We start from the raw sequence: 18354 nt of genomic DNA on the forward strand, positions 1-18354 counted from the left end.
TTTAATCGGCCCCACAATGCTTGTCTTAACAAAGACTAATTGAATAACAGCAACCTTAATGTTTATCAACAATCTCCTATAATTGCATTCCAGCGATAGCTTGTATGGTCCGATAGAAGTAACATTAAGCAATAGCTTGCTTGCTCTGGGAAGTATACAGTGATGGTTTTCGGGTTAGCGGTAGCTAGCTTGGACGCCGCAAATCAACTGCCTCGAGATGCAATCAGATGTTAGTAGCATGTATGAAATAGAATATATTTGTACACCATCTACGTGTTCAATGACACCAGGTTGTCATCAATTTAACGTGATGTCCCATATAAACAAGGTTAGCTAACGTTACCTCCTCTGGGTAGGTAAAATAACGTTAGCTAGCTAGCTAATGCGGCCATCCAGAGCTCGAACTAACGGTATTCCAAAGCTGGCTTGATTTAATTAGGCCTCGGCCCATGTCGTCAAACAAGGCAGATAAACAGGTCTTGTACTTCGTTTTGCGATTATTAACATTGACCACGTCTGCCTATGCACAAAGACCATTCTCATTCATTGCACATGATTCTAATATTGACAATGAATGCATTCTTTGGTGTTACCTGGGTGAGAGATGTGAGGGCTGCCATCTTCCCTGTTGCTGCGGGAACACGCACACCCTCTTGCAAAACCCACCCCCAAGTGGACGAATGGCGTCAAGTCACTTTACACTTGCTTTACTGTAGTATCCCCTTTGTACATGACCAGCAACTGCAAAATAGATCATTTGAATCATGCACATAGGGCAAATAGGATGACCACATTTAGCCTCCATAAATCAATGGTTAAATATAAATCTAAAGACTCCTACACAGGTCTGATTTTTTTCTTTTGCTTCAAACGTACAAACAGAGATCAGACTCAAAGTCATTTTTAAAGCTTTGTAAAAGCTATTTATTTAACATTATGCTGAAATAATAACCCATGTACCATACATCCAGCCCTCAACCTTTAGTGTTAAGGCATATCATTTTATACAGGCTATAACCGTCTTCTCGCCATAATAACAAGGACAGTAATAATAAAGCTACAGGTAAAACACTGTAACCAGACCGTGACAAAATGTTTGACCCCTGGGCTATGTTAAAGTCATGCAGCTGTATAGATTCTTCTAGCAACATTCTTTGCCATAAAGTGCCAACATTTATAAAAAATGTTCTCTCTCTCATTTTTTTGGCCTAGGCCTTGAATGGAACAAAAATCAACAAAGAGTCATGTTTCTGTAAGCTAAGCAACACTGTGAGGAAAAAGGAGGATTATAAATATTGGCCTTCCAATTATAGCCTATCTTAACAACAATGCAACAATAATTTAGTTTGAACGGACCTTCCACTGAGTTGACTTTCTTTTTCTACAAGACCATTATTTTCCAAATGAGACATAATTCCTTACTTTATCTTTTTAAAGGTTTTGCTATGGTGACAACTGTATCATCTTCAATATAACATTAAAAATATAGCACTTTTGAGAACTTTTTTAGACCATGTTTTCTCAAATTTGTTGACTTGGCTTTGTCTTGCATTCTGACTGTTACGGTCATTGGGCCGAATTCTTATTCGCAACGGTAGGCTACATTACAGATCCGTGAATTCCAGGACACGTCAGCAAAAGGACACTCTTAATTATTTTCGTTTGATATAGACTTAATATGGTTCATGATAGAGAAGCAAAATGAACTGAAATAAATTAGGTTGTGTGTGCACGTTGGCAGAAATAAAATAATTGTCACCTCAATTACAAACACACAAAATACAAACAGCAGCAATAGCAGCAGTGAAAAATTCACAGTTGAGGTGATATGGTTCAATAAAAAGGGAGTGGCTCTTGCTATTAATATTTTCACACCATGGCTTTTTCCAAACAGAAACTCTCTAGAAGACCAAATACCACTGGCCTTGCCCCTTACAAACATTGCCACACATATTAACCCTTGCACTCTCTTTCATACTGTACACACCCACAAACACAAACACACACACACACACAAAATACAGTAAATCTATTATTTTTCTTGTGGCCGTCTCCCAAACTATCACCATTGTAAACTGCAAAAAAAAATCACTCCATCATAAACTGCAAAAAAAAACAAAACACTTCATCACTCATCATCAAAGTTTTGCTGAAGAAGGAAATTGGCAGCAAGATTCTCATTTTTCTCACATGCAAAGTAAGCTTGAATGACCAGTCCTTCTGGAAATCCCAAAGCTTTTAACTGAAAAACAAAGAAATGTTCGACTTAATATTTCTTGTTTCTTGCAAAGTGATTGTTATTAATATGTCAAAGCTTATTAGGTTTTATGCTATATGTTATATGTTTGATGTCCATTACCCTCTCAATTGCCTCTTTCTCCTGTGGGGTGACTTGTATGTAGTTTGTTTGTGGCGCCCCATGTGCTTCTGCAGCTTCACCGTGAGGCTCGTTTAACATCTGTACAAACTGCTCCTGGTGCTGGGTGATTTGCTACAAACATAAAACCATTTACTTTAAAAAACTTCTCTTTCTCTTCATTAAGAGGGAGGGTGCACACACAGACAAGGAATAATTTGCAGCACAGTTCTACATTTGTCATACCATAAACATTATGGCATACATCTTATCAGCTCTCAGTCCTGTCAGTACTGTATTCCACTAACCTGGAGCAACTGTGGGTTGTCTCTGCCCAACTGCTGGAGTAAAGCAGGTAGAAGGGCTGGGTTCTGCTGAATGATCTGTCTCATCTGCTGGAACTGTGGTTGATTCCTTAGAAACTCCAGAGGATTACCAGAGGATGGCGACTGAGATGGAGTCGCTGCTCCTACTAAAAGCATACAGTTCCGCAATGTTTGGTACCATCATGTATGCACTGTAGATAATTAATGCAATGCACAACATTGTTACACTGGAAAGAACAATGGCAATAAGTTCATCTTAACAAGTTAATGAATTCATTAAAACAATTAACACAATTGTCAAAAATGTTTTATGTTTCAGTATGTCAGAAAATACAGCGATACGCTTTATTTCAGCTTTATAAAAAGCAATGATGCTCATATAAAAAACAACCTGAAGTAGGAGGAGGTTGGGGTCTCTCTACAGGTGGGGCAGTGGGATTGGTTGCAATGGGGTTAGCTGCAGTGGGGTTGGCTGCAGTGGGATTGGTTGCAGCGGGGTTGGCTGCTGTGGGGTTGGCTGCAACGGGGTTGGCTGCAGCAGGGTTGGCTGCAGCTGGGTTGGCTGCTGTGGGGTTGGCTGCAGCAGCAACAGATCGTGTAATTTCCTGGCTTAGGGGCTGCTCAGGCTCTGCCGGAATACCCTTATAATCACAAACATGATTGAAATGATTGTTTCGAATTTAGAAACATGGATTTCATGTTTGACCTCAGCATCAGAAAGAATTTTACCATGAGCAGGTATTCGACTGCCCGGTCTGGATTGTTATAACTTGCTCGAAGAGCAGCAATCACTTGCTCTCTTGGATATCCCATGGACATGATTTCAGTTACCAGGTTCTCGTAAGCTTGCCCTGTAACTAACCAAACAAACATAACAAAACTGTAGTCAATATTATGTATCAATCTAGATTGCTATGTCTTGTAACTGAGCTTTGATCTTTTTATACCTAAAATTGATGCTGCCTCTTCTAAAAGGCCCAATTCATCAACAAGGCTAGGACAAAAAACACAACAGAATTACAAACTATATCACCCAAATTTACAGTTATACTTGAAATTTTGAGATGTGGTAATGAAGAGATTAATGGAGGTAATGGAGATTAAACAGAACTGGTAAGAGGAAGGCCAGGTAGTAGGGTTCCTCACCTGGAGGCTGAGAGAACAGGTGGGTTTGTGACTGCTGGTGGATCCTGGTGAACTTCCTGGGGTCTGCCTTCAAGAGGCGGAGCAGAAACTGCGGTGGCGCTTGCTGGTGTTGCTGAGCCTGTGCTGGCAGCCCTGGGTCCAGAGACAGCCTGATCAGCTGTACTTTGAGTCTCTTGTGATGGGACTGGATGTGGAACAGGGGAGGGCAAGGGCACAGGAGCTTGACCTACGACTGGAGCAGGGACAGGGGCAGGAGTAGGAGTAGCCACAGGTGCAGAGACGGGGGTAGGAGGGACAACGTCCGTGAGGGGAGCTGCTCCCGGAACAGGAGTCGGAATTGAGCCTGGACTAGCTTGGACAGGTGGCAGTGTTGATTTCGGCTGCAGAGAAAGAATCAATGTGATTGCCCAGAGTTTGGTCAAAATAGCTTCTAAATTCTACCAAGAACAATCACGCTGAATAACACTGATTGATTTCAATCTGGTCTCTGGAGCCTGCACTGGAGGTTCTCTATCTGTCTTTGCACATCTGATTGACATCAGTGTAATTACAATGCTATAGATTGGTTAACTCAGGTGTGTTTAGACAATCAAGAGTACCACTGATGTGTTCAGTCCGGTATGCAGAGAGGGCAAAGACAGAGAACACACAGGGCTGGATTGAGGAAAAACTGATTTTGACCATAGAATAGAAATCTTATTGTGTTACCTTTGCCACCATGACCACAACAAAATTCTTCTCATCCATCTTGTAATCCTTTAAAGGGATGTCATCATTCAGGATTTTGCCTAAAAAACAATTGCAACAATAACAATACACAAGACAATGCCTGTGATCACTGCGACAGCTTAGGCATTGAAAATACATAACTGTAACATTATATTGTTAATGTATGTTTTATTAGTATAATTTCTCACCTGCATATATGAGTTTTTGGCCTGTGGCTGGATAGGCATCTTTACCCCTCTCTTCCTCTATCTTTGCCTTTAATGCTCTCACCTGAAACAATCAGCAGTAGGCCTACAACTTAATAACTTGATAAACAACACACCATTAACATGTATTACTAGTGCATGGTACATATTATAAGTGTAACACTGTAGGCCTAGTTTCAATGCAATTATGTAATTTACAGTAAAAGCAATATGTTATTATCATGTGCCGTGTACTTAGTAAATATCCTATGATTTGTTGTTTAACTATTCTGATGAAGTTAATGTTGGCTATGTAAACAAGTGAGGGCAGTTAAGCATTCCCAGAGATATATGAATTATTCGGAAGACATGATGGATGGAGGGACATGATCATCATTCAGATAGAGGTGCTGGCTATATTACTATTATAGGCCTATTATTAAATTTGATAGGTCTTTTTACACATTACTTTCAGTCTATGGATCATTGACCATATATGTAACAATGTTTCTAAACAAAACTACAAAAACTACAAGTAGCTCAAATATTAAAATCACTTCATGTTCAGAAGGAGTCAACAGCAGCTGCCCAACATAACATGTCTATTCCTTAGTAATCCTAACTGTAAACCTTATTTTTTTGTTTAGGCTACTCGACTGCTATGGGATATGCCTAAGGTGATAATAGCCTATAATGATAATAGTTGCCTATGAATAGGAAACCCCATGGTTATGTTTAGCATAGCAATGTTAACAAGAAACATTTTTATTGATAGTAGCAAAGTCAGAGAATGTTCGGGACGCCCCCTCCTCCCATTGCTCATTTATTTGTCAGATTTGTTGCGATAGCTTCAAGAGTGCAGGGGTTAGAGGGAACTCCACCGTGGTATCAAACCAGACCTGAGGAAATATTGCGCTGTCATTTCACGGCAGAAAGCTGGGGTGGCAAGTAAACATCGACAAAATCATAACCCCACCACGACCATGGATTGTCTTTCCCGAATACCATGAATTGCGACATCGTTTAAAATAGTATCCCCCTAAGATTTAAGTTGCTTACGACGAGGCCCCGGTATTTCCCAGTATCTCGAGCCCGACCAGTAGTCTATTTACTTGGGGATAGGAACTCCGGCGTGGTTACTTACCGTTAGTTCTGGATCTATTTCTATCTTAAATGTTTGCTGCTGTAAAGTCTTCAGAGTTATTGTCAACATTTTCGATGAGATCCCAGCTCGCAGAAGCTCGACCAGACGCGCGTGTACGATGAATTTCCTATTACCGTTACCACAACACTTAGATGTGACTCAGCTATCTCACTGGAAGATAATATTATGGTCAGACGCCATCTACTTGCTGCCGAGGACAAGACACGGTTTTAAACAGCCCATGTGGTCACCGCTTGTGGGATGTCCCTGGTTTACGCAAAACCAAAGGCGCAAACACGCCCAGACGCACAATAATTTCTTCATTTTAGATTTGTTCAGGCCAGGGGGTGGTAAATAACCATGTTAAAATGTAATGTACAATACGGCGTATTTCTGTCACCAAGATAAATTGATAGAATAATTTAGCCTAGGCTACTAATAGTCCAGCTAAAAACTATTTAAAAATAGCCTAGGCTATATATTTTTCTTAAGTTATGTCGGCCTATTAGGTGTACACTTAAGAAAAAGTAGATTTCATAGTTAGCCTACTTATGTCAAATGGCCCTTAAACACAATTCACTGAATTAACTGAAACTATGACAAAAACACAACATAACTGTAGCCTACTGAATAATAATTTTTTTTAAAAAACATACACAACATCAGCAAGTTAAGAATCTTTTTCCATATAGCTTCATGTGATTGCGCGTAACACAATGACTAAAATGATATAAAAAGAGTGTCCAACCTTTAAGAATTGTGCTTCAACACTGGTGGATAAAATTATGAAGGAATCATTGTGGAATTATCTCTGAATCATCAGAGATAAGTGAGCAATGGTGACAGGTAAAGAGGTGACATGGTTTATGACATTATCAGTACCTCATTCAACATAGCACTGAATTATTCTGAACTTTATCCATCCAACAACCTTGTCCAGCTATTATGTCAACAAATACCAGTTGCTGTGGACTTATCCAGGTTGTTGGGTATTGCAATATTGACTTTATATGCAATGAAGGCAATTAGGCAACAAGGCGAAGCTGGTAAAATTGCTATATTTGGCTGGTAACTTCCATTGAAATCAAAATCTTATTAATTGGCTTTCAATGGATCACTCATATCCAAATAATCTTGAAGGGGTCACTTTACAATTCTAGAACAGACTGTGCCTCTTTACTCTCTCAGAATAAAAACACAACGTGTGATGCAATTTTCACAATGCAATGTTCTGCAAATAAACTCAGAAAAGTGGGAAATGTGTGGAAGACAAATTAAAGTGTCCACAATGTTCACATCAGCCTGATTGAAATAAAACACAAACATGAACAGTCATGCAAGTACCGATTTGTATTCTGGATCCAAGTTCTTCTTGCTATAAACTATGTGACTCGTCCTCATACCAAATACTGACTGACACCACAACATAGAGCAGCTTCTGTACTGGGGGGCAGTAGGTAGAGACAGGGAGATCATTAGTACATGAAATCTATAGATAAAATTAAGTAAATACTAAATAAATCTTAAATAAATAATGTGAAAGTGCAAATCAAAACTACAAAGAAAACAATTTACCCAAACACTTTTTCAACTCAAAGGGTATAGGAGCAGCACCAAACATTTCACAAACACAGGGCAAATAGCATTTCAAGTAAAAGAACAGAACAAATGAAACCAAAAATCCATACAAAACCATTAGTAAGGCAAATATTGCCTGCTCTACCCTCTTTTTCCCAATGGCTGAAAAACAGAAAAGGGTGTTGTGGCTTTTTCCCCAGAGGCTAGACACCACAGGGAGAACAGAGTGTGGGTGGACCTTCTTCAGAGTTCATCTTTCACATCTTTCATGGGAGCCTCCTCGTCTTCCTCTTCCTCCTCGACTGGACTGGTCTCATCTCCGATCTCCTCGTCAATCTCATTCTCTTCTTCTTCCTCCTCCTCTTCACCCTCCTCATCAAGGATGTCCTCGTCTTCATCGCCGCCATTGTAATCTCCACCAACGTCCTTATCCTCATCCTTCATATCATCCTTCTTGCTATTTTCCTCTCTCTGCTTCCTCTCCTCCTCTAGCTGCTGCTCTCTCATCGTCTTCTCAGGTCCCTATATACGAAGGGAAGCAATTTAAAGCATAATACAAACTGTGTCCATGTCCAACACATGATAAGGTTATAAGGGTTTTTGTGCCTTGATGAAGTTAACATGCAATGGCATATATTTGAATGATAAAAACAAATTACCTTTGTGACTCCCCAGGTCTCCTTAGCAAAATCATCTGCTGTCTTTACATCATCAGTAATGATGAAATTATCAAAAATGGTCCCAGATTTAACCTAAAAAACATCCCACATTTACTGTATTATTTATGAGTTTCTTTGAAGCTTGTTACATTACGTTATCTATTTGAAAACTAACAATGTAATAGGTACAGTATATGTATGTATGGTAAAGTTCACAGAAAATTAACAATGTTCTACAAAAAGTTGACAACAGTGTGTGAAATACCTGCCACAACTCAAGGCCAATTACTCCTATATTGCCAAACTTGTAAATTGTGCTATCAGGTGTGTAGTCAGGGTTGTCAATATCAGGATGCACCCAGCTGCCTTTGTAGTTGGGATTATCAATCTGCTTTGGTTTCCATTCTCCCTGAAACAGATATAATACATTAGAACAACTGTTCCCAACAGACAGTAACCTATCGTTACTGCCCCTATCAAGAAACTGTTGATGCTCAGTCAAGTTAAGTCAAGTCATGTTTATTAATAAAACACTTTAAACACAAACACCAGTTGACCAAAGTGCTGTACAATAAGAAAAAAATTGAGAAACCTGACAGATAATGAATGATCAACACACAAAAGCAGGGGGAGTACAAACAAACATATCAGTAAGTTATGTAAAAGACAAACTGTACAAAATAGAAAATAAAATAGATTGAATAAGCACTTATACTTAGTTAAAAGCCAGGGAGTAAGTTTTCAGATGTGATTTAAAAACAGGCAAAGAAGGAGCCAGTCATATGTAGTGGGAGCTCAGGGTGAGCTGTAATAAGTTTGACATGGTTCATTTATCAGGGGCAGTTTTTCATATGGGCAGTTTATCCTGTTTAACTAGTTTACCTTCATTTAGTATACCAAAGGACTAATTTGTAGATCAAAAGTCTTAATAATTACTTTGACTTTTTGTTTTAGGAATGTTTACACGTATACTGCATGAAGGGATGTGGTAGGTGAGGTGTACCTTGTACTCTGGGTTAGGAATCATGGGTGGCTCCCACTCCCCATCCATTTCCTCATCCCAGTCATCTGGCTTCTTGGCATCAGGATCAGGGATATTTTCAGGTTTGTCCCAGTCCTGAGGACAATGTCTCATTGATTACAAATTAAATACATATTACATGAAGTATGAAACTAAAGGCGAATGGCATCATTTAGAAAAGAATGCAGACACATGCAAAATAGAAACTGCATCAGAATGGAAACTTGCAATGCAAATGCAATAATAATTTGCAGTTTGCTAGTACACAGTCATGCAGTTATACATTAAAATGAGAGAATACAAGAAAAATGTGTTAATAGTGCAACCTCACTAACCTCTGGTTTTGTATCCTCAGGGTCATCGATTGTGACACGATCATCCCAATCCCCAGGCTTCTTGGCATCTGGGTCCTTGATCTTTTTAGAAGGCAAAAGATCCCAGTCGTCCTCAAGGCTGCCCCACTCCAGCTTCTCATTGTTAACTTTCACCTCATAGGTCTGGTCAGGTCTCACGATCAGAGTATAAAGGTGTGTGTGTTCATCATCCTAAGGTTAAAGCATAACGGTAACATGTTAGTTACTAGGATTAGTGTGTGCTTTACCTCACTGTGTGTTCACTGTGTGCTGAGTGTGTTTCACTAATTCACGGATTGGGTTAAATGCAGAGACCAAATTTCCCTCACGGGATCAAAAGAGTATATATACTTATATACTTATACTACTTATACTTATACTGTTCAATTTATTTATTGATGAAACAGATGATATCTTCCCGCTACATTACAACAAACATTAAGAGGAATGTGTTTCCCTAGTGTGAGACACATAACTCTGAACAAAAGTTTTTTTAATGACTGGGATATGATGTAAATTAAAAGCAAATGTGCACTTTGTGTGTATGCTATCCAGCAGCAGCTAGTTGCATTTCCACTCTCCATTCCCGCTGGCATAATATACTACTGTGTAGTCATTGATTGTTAATAGTATAACTATAACTATAGATATTTACCCTGGCTTTGACTTCTTTCTTTATGAGGTGGTTCTGTCCCTTGTAGTTGATAATGACATGAACCTTTTTGGTGCCATAGCCACAAATGTCAGGGCCTTGAAAAAATAAGACAGGTGAAATTTGAATCATAGACTATACTGTAAGTAAAAGTATTGTTAGATTTTAGTTGATTTAAAGGCCTGACCTGCTAAACTTACCAAACATAATGTAGTATTTGGAGTCTCCGTGCATATCAGCTTGGTTCAAGTCAGCAGGGAAGAGCTTCACGTATCCACCACCACAATCTATTTGTTGTTCATGTTTAACCGTAAACTGCACAATGAGAGTTTTACCCTCATTGCTAAAAGGTTTGAAACGGCTTGAGATGGCATAAAAATGAGCATCCTGACTGGTTTGAAGGCCTATGGAGAAACAAAGAACCAAAACAATATTCAAAGAAAAAAGAATGGTTTGCATGATGCTGCTGAAATTGATAATATAATTAACATAGACATTATTAGGGCCCGAGCACCGAAGGGCGCAAGGCCCTATTGTTTTTGTAAGGATTATTATTATTATTTATTATTATTAGGGCCTGAGCACCGAAGGGCGCAAGGCCCTATTGTTTTTGTAAGGATTATTATTATTATTCGTTATTATTCTACTTTTTTGCTTTCCTGTTTTTGAAGTGGTTAACATGGTCGAAAACTCTTGAAATGTGGCACACGCGTCAAGTGTCACGCATCACAGTTATGTACAAGAGTTTGACTCCAGCGTGGCCCAGGGTCTCGCTAGTGCCCCCTTAGGTGACTGATCTCGTGGTTGGCATATATATTGAGGTGGTTAACATAAACGAAAAGTCTTGAAATTTGACACACACATCAGGTGTCACACAAAGCAGCTAGGTACAAAAGCTTGGCCCCTGGCATGGCCCAGGGACTCGCTAGCGCCCCCATACGCCTCCTTAGGTGACTGATCCCGTGGTTGGCATATAATTTCAGCTACACACACCAAATTTGGTAGGTGTCTGTATCTCTCCAAGATGAACAACTTTCCTATGTACAATGCATTAGACACGCCCAACAGGAAGTGAGATATTTGGGATTTTGTGCAGACTAATGTGATGAAATATGTGCTGAATTGTGATCCCAAAAGAGGTGCTTCCCATGGGTGAAAATGCATGAAATTTGGCACACACATCAAGTGGTACAGTGAATAGACAGGGATAAAAGCTTGGCACCGGGTGTTGCCCAGGAACTCCATAGCGCCCCCTTACGTCACAGTGACTTGTGGTTGGCATATAGTTTTAGATACACACACCAAATTTGGTGGGTGTATGTAACTCCCAAAAACAACCAACTTTTGTATTAACATGCCATTAGCCACGCCCACAGGAAGTGAGGTAATTGAGATTTTGTGCGTTGTGGACATGATCAATTTTAACGTACTCCTCCTAGACGGTTGATCCGATTCATGTCAAAGTTGGTATACATGACGCCGAGATGTTCCTGATTATAAATTGTGAAGCTTTTTTTTGATATGTTGTTTTTTGATACGTTTGACGAAATGGTGAAATTATTCATTTTAATACCCTTCCACATAAACAATAAATGTGTCATAATTCACGATGCATGGCTTGAAATGTTTTAAATTTCACAGGTCATTGAAGACCATGTTAATGATAATATTCACATGCCCATAAGGCATGTTTGGCATAGCGCCACCAACTGGCAACAGAAAGAATGACAATTACACTGATGTTACATGATCAATTTGAACATACTCCTCCTAGACGGTTTGTCAGATTCATTTGAAATTTGGCAAACATGATGCCAAGATGTCGCTGATGTTAAATTGTGAATGGATTTTTGAATGTTGTAATATATTTGATATGATTTTAATATCTCCCCACATAAACAGGAAATGTGTCATAAATCACAGTGCATTGACTGAATGGTCTGAAACTTCTCAGGTTAATAGATATCATTATTATGATGATATCCAGACACCCAATGGGCCTGCCTGGCATAGCGCCACCACCTGACCAAGTAGGAAATGTGCCAGAAATGGACAATGCCTTAAGTGATTGATCTGAAACTTTATAAAATATTGGATATCATTATTGTGATGATATTCACATGCGTAATTCACAGGCCTAGCATAGCACCACCTTCTGGCCAAGCAGGAAATGTGCCAGAAATGCTCTATGCTTTGAATAAATTGTCTGAAACTTCTCAGGTTAATAGATATTATGATTATGATGATACCCAAACACCCAATGGGCCTGCCTGGCATAGCGCCACCACCTGGTCAAGCAGGAAATGTGCCAGAAATGGACAATGCCTTAAGTGATTGATCTGAAAGTTTACAAACATTTTAGATATCATTATTGTGATGATATTCACATGTGTAATTTTCATGCCTAACATAGCGCCACCATCTGGCCAACCAAAAAGTGTATCAGAAATGTTCTTTGCTTAAAATGAATGGTCTGAAATTTCTCAGGTTAATATATATTATGATTATGATGACACCCAATGGGCCTTGCATTGCGCCCCCACCTGGCCAAGCGAGTAAATGTGGCAGAAAATAAAATACAAAAACAAATAGCACACGGATCAAATATGTACATTTCACAAACGCACCACGTCGGTGCTTTGTTGGATTCCGACATGTCACGGGTTGCGGCCCGCAGGTGCTCGGGCCCGCCATTGCCGCTTGCGGCTATATTTGTTGTTGTTATTGTTGTTGCATAAGTGTTACTATAATGAATTAAGTTACCTTTGTCCTTTTCAGGATCTCCATGAAATTTCCCTGCAGTCAGCTTCCACTGGCCATAGTCAGATTTGTGTTTAGATTCCACCCAACGACTCTTCCATCCATCTGTAAAGAAACAGTAAGAGGAAACAAATAGATAGAATTAGATAGAATGAAAGTTTGCACGTCAGTCCGTGCATGATACTCAGATAGACTGGCTGGGCCTAGACTGCCCTACATTTTCACCATCAATTAGGAAACTGGATTATTATTTCAGGGCATTAAATTGTGCCTTTGTAAAATAAAACATAAAATAAATATAAATATTTATATAAAATAAATCAATGAATCATATGATGCCATATTTTCACTTCACTATTTGTCTGGACAATATCTTCTTTACTATGGCTAATTATATGATACAGTAGGCCAAATTGAGATGTAAATCATTCATGCATGTGCTAATTAATGATGGCGTGTATGTACCGTACGTGCGTAACCAAACCTGTCTGCTGTTCTAATTGTGTCTTCTACATAATCTTTGTTAAATTGATTACAAATTAAGATTGTGCCAGCCCTTCTTGGAAAACATTGACTACTTCAGTCTGTCATGCAGCATGTACCTCCATCCAGAAATTGCTCTTTGAAGAATACAGTAGCATCTGTGATGGCTAATAATCCAAGTAATGCACATATTGCCAAAGTAGGTCGCATATTTGCACCTCTCCGAAGTCCAAGTGATCTTGTTTTCACTCAGTTTTACTGATAGAAATTATAAATAAACACTGGAATGGTGAGGATATTAGGATAATGTTGCTAGTCCGGTTCCTGTGCACAGATGGCTGAGACCGATTGGACTGATGCTTAAGTGCTTAGCCAATGACATGAGACCACGGGTTGTCAGAGGACATGTCAGCGCGTCTTTTTCAAAACCATCCCATTCATTGCACTTTCCCTGTCAACAAAACTTAAACTAGTGCTTTGTCATTTCGTGTTTGTACCAACTAAAATATAAACGTTGCAGTAAAATATGCCATAGCATGGCACGAGTAGCATGGCATATTTTACTGCAACGTTTATATTTTAGTTGGTCCTGCTGACACAAACTTGAAATAAAATGGTTGAATCTAGTTCTAGTAATCTAGTAAAATGGTTTAATCTAATTCTAACAACAGCAGCCAATCATTTATATTTTCAATTTAGGCTCACGGGATAGTTTACACCAAGTGGCAATGAAATGTGTGCGCATTTTGTGCATCTATCCAAGTACCCCTTTAGGCACTGAAATAAAACGAGAAAGAAACCTTATGACTTACCGTAGTCATTGGCGCTTGACGATGAGGTCATCAAAAAAGTGCCTCAGCCATGGTTACGGAGGACGCCATATGGAGCATAATTTGTTTACTTTGTAGGATATGATTTAATCTCTGGCCAGATATAACCAGCAACATGTTCAGTAACGTTATGTTTTACGAATAGTACTTTAGATGTATATCGCTGTGTAACGAACCTCAAGATGTGGCTATTATTTTACGAGGGACTCCATGATCTGTGCAAGACGAAACATGACCGTCCGTCCGACCGACCTAGAAGCTTACTACCGTAAACCTTCAATTGCATCTGAACCGGGGTATTATCGGAATGCTTCTTGTATAGTATGTGAAAATATGGCTTCTAGTTGAAACAGTGCTGAGAAATCAGGCAAACTGTGGCACAATGTGGAAGCAGGGAGGTGGCAGAAACTCGGCGCTTGATAGAGCAATGGCTCAACTCGCGGCTAAAAGAGTTGCAAGTGCTGGAAGTTCACAAATAAATGTGAGTAGGCCTAGTCGTCGTTTTCTGTGTGTGATGCGTGTGTTCTTTTAAATTAATTAAATCTGAACAAATAGACTATGTTGTTCATATAAATTGTTAAATGTTATTTAGGCTACTTTGATATGTTGTATTCAAAACAATGTTAGCCTAATAAGTAATCCTGACTTTCCTATACAGGAAAATGCGTCCCCTCAAACAGACATGAATCTGAAAAGCATACTGCCACATAGGCAAATGGAGTTCCAAGATTTGAGCGACATATCTTCAGAAGACGTTTACAGTGAAGATCACAACGATGGTGTGGCTCCAATCAAAACCATTGTGGAAAATGACCTATCAGAGAGATCTGCAGTCGGTGGTGGTTCTAGGTTCTTAAAAAAGACTACGAACACGGTATCCGACAGACAGTCTTCAGCACCGAGTTCACATCGCCTGTCGACGGAGGAGCCTGTACGGATACCCCAGCGACGGGCCCAAAGTGCAGCATTAAACCGACTTGCTCAACTTGAGCAGCGTTTCAAACACCGCAAAGAGGGTAGTAATGCACAGGCTTCAAGTCCTGGTCCACCAAACCTTCAGGAAGACCCCCTCTCAGCCCATTCCAGTAGTGACCTCACTATGAAAGGAGAACGTTTTCTTAAGAAAGTGACTTCATCTGTCCCAGAACAAAGCAAACAAAGCCAACAAAGTCATGTTCCACAATTAACTGTCAAAGCTCCTCTATCAAAGTTTCCCAGTAAAGGTGTTAGTTTAGACAGTGATGAAGAGGATATGGAGAGACTCCTTGGTGGATCACTCAGTTCCTCTGCTGAAAGTCCTGGACTCAAAGGAAAGGTAATCCAGGTTTGAAAGATATCTAAAATACATACCAGGTAAGCATTCTTAAAACATGGTTACATTTCTAACATTTTTGTTATTATCTTACAGTCTTACAAGAAAAATACCAAGACCCCTACCTTACAAGTCTCCAACACTTTCAGACAAAGAACCCCACGACCGCCTTCTAGTGAGCAAGCAAGCCCAGTACACTCACTAAGAAGTGTGTCAATTGTGTATTCTCTATCTCCATCGCCCCCAAACATTCTGACGCCTAGTAGGAGGTCCCCAAAAGTCAGGTTCCTTCGGCCCTCTCGGCCACAGTCATCTGCTTCAATAAACAATGAGATCAAGTCCCTGGAGGAGCTGTTCACAGACACTGACGAAACCATCAGTGAGAGAAGTGCAGCGTCTGATGGTAAAGGAAAATTGGCTATCATAAACATACCTGTTGCAGGTGTCCATTGAACTGTTCTCACAATGTGCCCCATTTCATTGTGCTTCTCAGGTTTCAAGTTAAATGTCATGACCTTGGATGATTTGATTCCTGCTGAACCCTTAGGATTACCTGCATCTTCAAAGGTTTGTAATTAGTAAATCAGTGTTCTTTGCATAACTTGAACATTTCACAAACATTTACAGGTACATTTTGTGTGTGACATCTTTGGATGTAGATGCAGGTTGGTGTTGCCCAGGATATAAGCAGAGGAGAAGACGCAGTTGATGAAGAGAGTGAGTGCACGTTGGATGACATTTTCCCAGAAGACAAAGACCCGAAAGAGGAGGCTGCAGTGGAATATGAGAGTGACTTTGAGAGTGACATGAAGTCTGAGGTAACACACCAGAGCGTGAGCGAGATCCCAGAGCACCTGACAGATGACGACAAATCAGAGGCTGCTGATTATCAATCTACGAAACACAGACACTACAGTCCCTCACGGATGGATGCAGACGCACAGTCAGAGCAATCACTGGCAGATAGATCAGAAATGGACAGTAGACAATCTTTTGAGTCATATGGAAGCCAGGGTAAAGACTCTTCCTCCAGGTCATATACCTCTTATTCTCGGTCTGAAACGCTCACCCCCACCAGTGAGCCTCATAGAAATCATGTGAAAGAGGCTGCAGTTCAGACTGAGAAGGGACTGGCCTTCACCCTGCCATCACGTAAGTCTTAAGCCCTCTTTTTTAGTGTTAATACAGACCCACCAGCTGGGTTTGAAGTGATCTATTGTGATTCCTGTTTTAGGACTGGACGCTCTGGCATCCACTTACATGGATCCTACGCCTGTGTCTCGCTACACAGTCAGTGCAGAGGCACTTGAAGGTATGTTTAAAGGCAAATTCTGGTATTTAGCACTTCGAGTCCCTTTTCTGGTTTGTTTTGGATGAACTAGAGTGGTGGACACCGACTTTTCTGAATAGTTTTGAATCGCCTTTGACTAGTCAGAGTGGCTGCCTACAGGCATGCTCAAACATGTCCTAAAACAACCCTTAACGTTCGTTTTCAAAACTGTGCACACAACTCACCGAGTGGTTAGTGGTGTTCGTTGATTATTAAATAAAATATATCTGCGCATTGTATGATTTCCAGCCGTCTTATTTGCTATTGTGGAACTATTTTTTCAGACACCTCACAACCGCGTATAAACTTACGCTCAATATTTGAGCCTGAAGCATAGACAGTGGCGCAGTTATATCAACATGAAATGAGTCTACCAACAGAAATCAATGGGATTTTACAAAATGCCAAATAAAACATGACAGAAACTGTATTTCGCTACGCTACTTGTTTTGGAATATCAATGAACACCACTAACCACTCGGTGAGTTGCACAGTTTTGAAAACGAAAGTTAAGGGTTGTTTTAGGACATGTTTGAGCATGCCTGTAGGCAGCCACTCTGACTAGTCAAAGGCGATTCAAAACGAGTCAGAAAAGTTGAGACAGGGTCAATCGTCAAAATTTCGGTGTCCACCACTCTAGTTCATCCAAAACAAACCAGAAAAGGGACTCAAAGGGCTAAATACCGGAATTTTCCATTTTCTGTCCCTTTTAAATATGGTATGTGTCATAAAATGGTAAATGTAGCCAATCAGACCTACCGATGCACTCCTCCAGTGTCCAACTGTCGGCTTGGCTGTACAAGGTACATGTGTGATGGCACGTTATTGCTGGTAGTATTCCACTAATCTGTGATCTTGTTATTCTCAGCACTGACCTCACAGAAACCTGTAGAGGCTGCCCTCAATGACATGCTGAAACAGCAACTGGCTCTGACCAGGCATTTTGTAGAGTCCAGCCGCCACCTCTACAGCTCCTTACTACAGTCCCTGGAGACTACAGACTACAAGTACACAACCTTAGAAGACACAAAAGAGGTAGTGGCACTAGAAAGACAGTTAGCAACATGTATATGCATTTTTAACAAAGACAGTTAGCAACATGTATACGGTATGCATTTTTAATAATATGCCAATGTAATCACTGACTAGACTGAACTCTAGTCAGGAATCTAAATCTCAAGCTAAATTGAATGCTTTCTAATAATTGTACTTTCTTTTCTAGTACATACGTAAACACAGACCTCCCAAACTCACCATGGAAGAGGCATTAGAGGAAGTACAACGGGAGATGAGAGAATATCACTACCTGTAGAAATCATTGGATGCCAAAGAGATTAATACCATTTGTACCATTAAAAGGTTTTATTATAAAATTGTGTATTTTCAATTTCAATGTTTAACTCCTGTGAACTCTCCAGCACAACAACGGCAAACACAATATGATGCATGATTTTAAAAATATTTTTTTTTATTTTTCGTTTTGTGGAATT

The 18354-nt window shown here is 39.9% G+C and overlaps 4 protein-coding genes across 18 annotated transcripts in view; 1 reads left to right on the plus strand and 3 right to left on the minus strand.

Annotated features, from left to right (window-relative positions):
- eps15l1a (epidermal growth factor receptor pathway substrate 15-like 1a) overlaps positions 1-671 on the minus strand; it is a 45256-nt gene extending 44585 nt beyond the window's left edge. For all 13 annotated transcript variants that reach the window (XM_048252199.1, XM_048252190.1, XM_048252196.1 and 10 more), the window contains exon 1: positions 594-671. In XM_048252199.1, coding sequence (XP_048108156.1) covers positions 594-620 — 27 coding nt within the window. In that variant the 5' untranslated portion in view covers positions 621-671. The remainder of the gene's footprint in view (positions 1-593) is intronic.
- A 226-nt stretch (positions 672-897) lies between these two features.
- On the minus strand, positions 898-6113 carry rad23ab (RAD23 homolog A, nucleotide excision repair protein b). Of its 2 annotated transcripts, none has more exons than XM_048251915.1 (10): positions 5887-6113; positions 4746-4827; positions 4537-4616; positions 3829-4208; positions 3630-3676; positions 3412-3539; positions 3074-3323; positions 2665-2825; positions 2360-2491; positions 898-2242 (listed from the first exon to the last, which is right to left on the minus strand). In XM_048251915.1, exons 1-10 carry the CDS (start codon positions 5953-5955, stop codon positions 2129-2131), a joined length of 1443 nt encoding a protein of 480 aa, XP_048107872.1. In that variant the 5' UTR covers positions 5956-6113; the 3' UTR covers positions 898-2128. The 2 variants fall into 2 exon arrangements, with proteins under 2 accessions (XP_048107872.1, XP_048107871.1); XM_048251914.1 differs by having other exon boundaries at positions 2665-2828; positions 5887-6112.
- Positions 6114-6925: 812 nt separating this feature from the next.
- LOC125300205 (calreticulin-like) lies at positions 6926-16045 on the minus strand. Of its 2 annotated transcripts, none has more exons than XM_048251917.1 (9): positions 15968-16045; positions 12913-13014; positions 10350-10553; positions 10153-10247; positions 9480-9689; positions 9127-9240; positions 8389-8532; positions 8124-8216; positions 6926-7986 (listed from the first exon to the last, which is right to left on the minus strand). In XM_048251917.1, the coding sequence occupies exons 1-9, from the start codon at positions 16008-16010 to the stop codon at positions 7708-7710; spliced, it is 1284 nt and encodes a 427-aa protein (XP_048107874.1). In that variant the 5' UTR covers positions 16011-16045; the 3' UTR covers positions 6926-7707. The 2 variants fall into 2 exon arrangements, with proteins under 2 accessions (XP_048107874.1, XP_048107873.1); XM_048251916.1 differs by lacking the exon at positions 15968-16045 and adding an exon at positions 13512-13725.
- On the plus strand, positions 14227-18253 carry c9h19orf44 (chromosome 9 C19orf44 homolog). Its single transcript, XM_048251913.1, has 8 exons — positions 14227-14703; positions 14881-15537; positions 15631-15937; positions 16028-16101; positions 16194-16686; positions 16769-16846; positions 17733-17899; positions 18087-18253. The coding sequence occupies exons 1-8, from the start codon at positions 14605-14607 to the stop codon at positions 18174-18176; spliced, it is 1965 nt and encodes a 654-aa protein (XP_048107870.1). The 5' UTR covers positions 14227-14604; the 3' UTR covers positions 18177-18253.
- Positions 18254-18354: the final 101 nt, after the last annotated feature.

The sequence above is a fragment of the Alosa alosa genome, chromosome 9 (assembly GCF_017589495.1).
Source record: "Alosa alosa isolate M-15738 ecotype Scorff River chromosome 9, AALO_Geno_1.1, whole genome shotgun sequence".
NCBI classification, from domain to species: Eukaryota; Metazoa; Chordata; class Actinopteri; order Clupeiformes; family Clupeidae; genus Alosa; species Alosa alosa.